This window comes from Phragmites australis, chromosome 5, assembly GCF_958298935.1.
Source record: "Phragmites australis chromosome 5, lpPhrAust1.1, whole genome shotgun sequence".
Classification (NCBI taxonomy): domain Eukaryota; kingdom Viridiplantae; phylum Streptophyta; class Magnoliopsida; order Poales; family Poaceae; genus Phragmites; species Phragmites australis.
The window spans coordinates 21,271,175-21,274,866 of NC_084925.1; the positions used below are offsets into that span (position 1 = coordinate 21,271,175).

At 37.1% G+C, this 3,692-nt stretch overlaps 1 protein-coding gene across 1 annotated transcript; it reads left to right on the forward strand.

Moving 5' to 3' along the window:
• The first annotated feature begins 303 nt into the window (after positions 1 to 303).
• On the forward strand, positions 304 to 1,095 carry LOC133917862 (agamous-like MADS-box protein AGL29). Its single transcript, XM_062361691.1, has 2 exons — positions 304 to 526; positions 590 to 1,095. Exons 1-2 carry the CDS (start codon positions 352 to 354, stop codon positions 1,093 to 1,095), a joined length of 681 nt encoding a protein of 226 aa, XP_062217675.1. The 5' UTR covers positions 304 to 351.
• The last annotated feature ends 2,597 nt before the right edge of the window (positions 1,096 to 3,692 follow it).

Sequence of the window (3,692 nt, forward strand, 5' to 3'; positions counted from 1 at the left end):
GAAGGATTACAACTAGCACATCGTACGTTAATTAGACAGTTCAATCTTTTTGTCTGGCAGTACCATTATAACTTAGCTGTATTCCAGAACATTGTAATGCTAAAATTGATTAAAATCCATGTAAACACAATAAATGCTTAATATTTACAAATGCCTTCCAAATATAATAATATAGTATCCAGCTATAACCCACCACAGAATATCTTTGCAGATTTAAGTTTCCTCTTGCATCTACATATATGTGCCTATATAAACGTGGTGTGATTACCATTTCATCACACAGTATTATCTCCATCTACATACTACTCTTTACGACTCAGTCAAGAAACCACACATTTTGTCATCTAGGAGATGCTGAAGGGTAAGGCATCCTTAGGAAGGCAAAAGATTGAGATCAAGCCCATCCAGAATGAGGAAGCACGACAGGTATGCTTCTCCAAGCGCCGTCAAGGCCTATTCAAGAAGGCTAGTGAGCTCTCCATCCTTTGTGGTGCCATGATCGGTGCCATTGTATTCTCAAAATCTGGTAGGACCTACTCCTTTGGCCATCCCTCCATTGACGCTGTTATTAACCGCTTCCTCACTTCAGACTCTCCCGATAATGGCCCTACATCGGGTGGTGAGAACCATGATAGTGGTGACGTGACAGAAACTGTGCATAGGTTGAATGTGCAGTACATGGAGTTGCAAGAGTTGGTGGAGACTGAGAAGAAGAGAAAGGAGAGGGTGCAAGAGGCAACTGAGAAGGAAATGGGTGGACGCTTGATGCGGTGGTTGAATGCTAAGGTCTCCGAATTGGGGCTAGATGAGCTGCAGGAGTTCCACAAGGAGCTGGAAGCAATACATGGTGTTGTCCTGGGCAAGGTCAATCAGGTGCTTCTAGACGCAAGGGAAACTCCAAGGTCATTGCCACAACCACCTATGGACACAGCTTCAGCCTTGCAATACCAGTTTGGTGAGCAGAGTGATATGCCTATGGTTGTCACTGCTCCTAGTTCAATCAACAGTTTTATTGATGGCTTTGAAGTCAACGATCCATTGCTTAGTGTTGTCCATGCCTCGGGGAATTTCACCAACAACCAAAATTGTGGTTGATTGCTTAAGGTTTAATATGTCATGAATAATATGGTCAGTCATATGTGCATGCACTCATCATTCACAATAAATCAGAATGTCTAGTTGTTAAACATCATTTCTGAAGCTAGATGTATGTCACCAAGATATATCTCGGACTTGTTGTCAAGATATACGTAGGAGTTTGTACCATTGGAATTCCCTGCAAAATATTATTCATGTTGGATCCATATGTAAGGTGTATTTCATACTAATGGCTCCGTTTATGTGATATTGCACCTTCCTCACAATGAGATACAATTGCTCAGCGATCTTCTATTATTTTCGTTGCATATGCACAGGATCTATGATAGTTTATGTACTTATAATTATCTCTCTACAGATAATGTGAAACAAAATAACTATGAATAAATCTTTACTATTCTATTTTATATTTAATCCATCTTACATATGGTTAAAATTTTAAGAAAAAACATGCATGCAGTGGGAAGGCCATGATTAAATAATTTCTTCTGAATAACAGCTTCTTGAGTTGCTAGAATGAGCTGTTGAGACATCTCAACATGATGTTTGTGTTTGCACCAAATGAACAAAATGAGAGTAACAAATCTGTATTGAAAAGTACAAGATGCAATGTTCTACCTTAGTAAAATTCTCGCATGCTGCCATGACATAAACTGTACAGTTAATAAGCAATATTAAATAATGTTGTTTCTAAGCTCAAAATTATATCCCCAACACAACAATGAATGTTCTGAATATGCTAAAAATAACACATGTGACTGAATAAAATAATATTTTAACAACAGCAATATAGCATTTCACTTGAAATATGTAAAACAAGAACGATTCAAAAGTTGTTAGTTTGATAACTAATTGTGTTCTCAGAATACTCAGAATATTCCTTTCGATATTATATTAGTATAGACTCCACCTCATTTTTAGGGATTCACTAACTGCAGCTCATTCATATTTCTTCTGAACATGCATTGTTTGTAGTAAGCATGCACTAAAAACAATTGGGACATTGCAGTAAATGAGTTTTGTTGCAGGATGCAGTAAAAAAATCTCAAGTTTCTTGAAGTCACTGTAAGGCAGCAAAAGGGGGAAGGCGAGCTACTATATGGTATTGAGAAGCAGAAGATCTGTTATTTAGAGATGACGGTGGAGCCATTGGTTTAACACAATTTCATGCACGGAAAGGAAGTAGAAATGGATAGCGGGGCATTTAGCTTGAAATCCTTATTTGTTAACCTAGATATAGAAATGTTAAATGAAATATCCGCATATAACATATGCAAGGAAAGCTTGCACACTTCAGACCTATCTGCATTATAGAGAAAGGGCCTTATAATATAAACTAACTACAATCTACAACAAAACTTTGGCTGCATTCATCTTTGGATGACATGAAAACTTTTGAATTATAAGAATTACTTACATGATTAATTTACATTATATTATCTATTCCCATCTGTGGTACAAAATGGAACTTAATTATATGTTCAGTAGTTTTATTATAGAATTGCAGTTAAATTTATCTATTAAAACCTGGCACAAATTTTCTTTATTTAGGAAAGGCAACTATCAATCCCTTGTTTGATAAGCAATGCATCCAAGCTTGTCATGTGCACAATCACCGGAAGAGCATAAAATATATGTTTGGGTGAGCTGGTATGGTTAGCAATTATTAACATGTCAAATATGTTTTAATTGCTGCAGTATTTGTTATGGTTGAGAGGGACTTGAAGGAAAATGCTTTGGATAAAAGATTGCAGAAAGTACCGGTATGATGTGTATGCAGACTAAGACAGCTACAGCTCTCTGCAGGAAAGGACGATTGCAAATGAGTCGGCAATTTCCATGTCAACCTGTACATGTTCCTTACCAACCCATAGTTTAGAACAGTATTAGGTTTAATCGAGCCAAAACCAAAATTCATCAAGTTCAACATGAAACCAAACATAAGAAGTGTCAGGACTGAGCCGTGAGCTGAGGTGGGCACAATGAAATACAACCTTAGCAAGTAATTTGGTGGGGCTCAGGGGAACAAGTGGCTCAAGACAAGATGTTAAGTTTGGATACAGAGGAACAGGAGCCAGGGTGGGGAGCCACAATGATGGCATCCAAATCTAGATCATTACATTTCCAACTTTATTTCTGCAAAGTAGTCCAAAAATATTTCTCACGTTTGATTCAGCTAGGAATTTTTAGCCACTGGATTTTGACAGAACGAAAATAGGGCCAGAAGGATAGGAAGCTACATTAAGGGAAGTATATTATTGTCCATTGTGACCGAAGAACAGCATCAGCATAATACAAAATAGATGGTGTGGCTTTGAACCAAATGGAACGGCACAATTCTAGGTTTTCTAAAATTATGACCTTCAAACATAATCTATAGTCCGATAGGAAAATGTTTCACACACAAGCTGTCAAACAATTTATTTTTTTAGAGAGGGAGTCAAACAATTTATTTCCCTACTTTAACTATTTGCATTCGAGTTTCCCGTCTTTCTATTTCATCATCTTTGATCTAATTTTGTTACTTGTAGTCTCCAACTAACAATTAGATGTTTCATCGACTGACAATAGAATAGCCATGTTTTCATCTTCAT

What these genes read in the sequence shown, in the direction of transcription:
- LOC133917862 (XM_062361691.1), top strand. Translation starts at nt 352, where the DNA reads ATGCTGAAGGGTAAGGCATCCTTAGGAAGGCAAAAGATTGAGATCAAG. An exon ending in CATTGTATTCTCAAAATCTG is followed by an intron (nt 527 to 589) that starts GTAGGACCTACT and finishes TCCTCACTTCAG; the next exon opens with ACTCTCCCGATAATGGCCCT.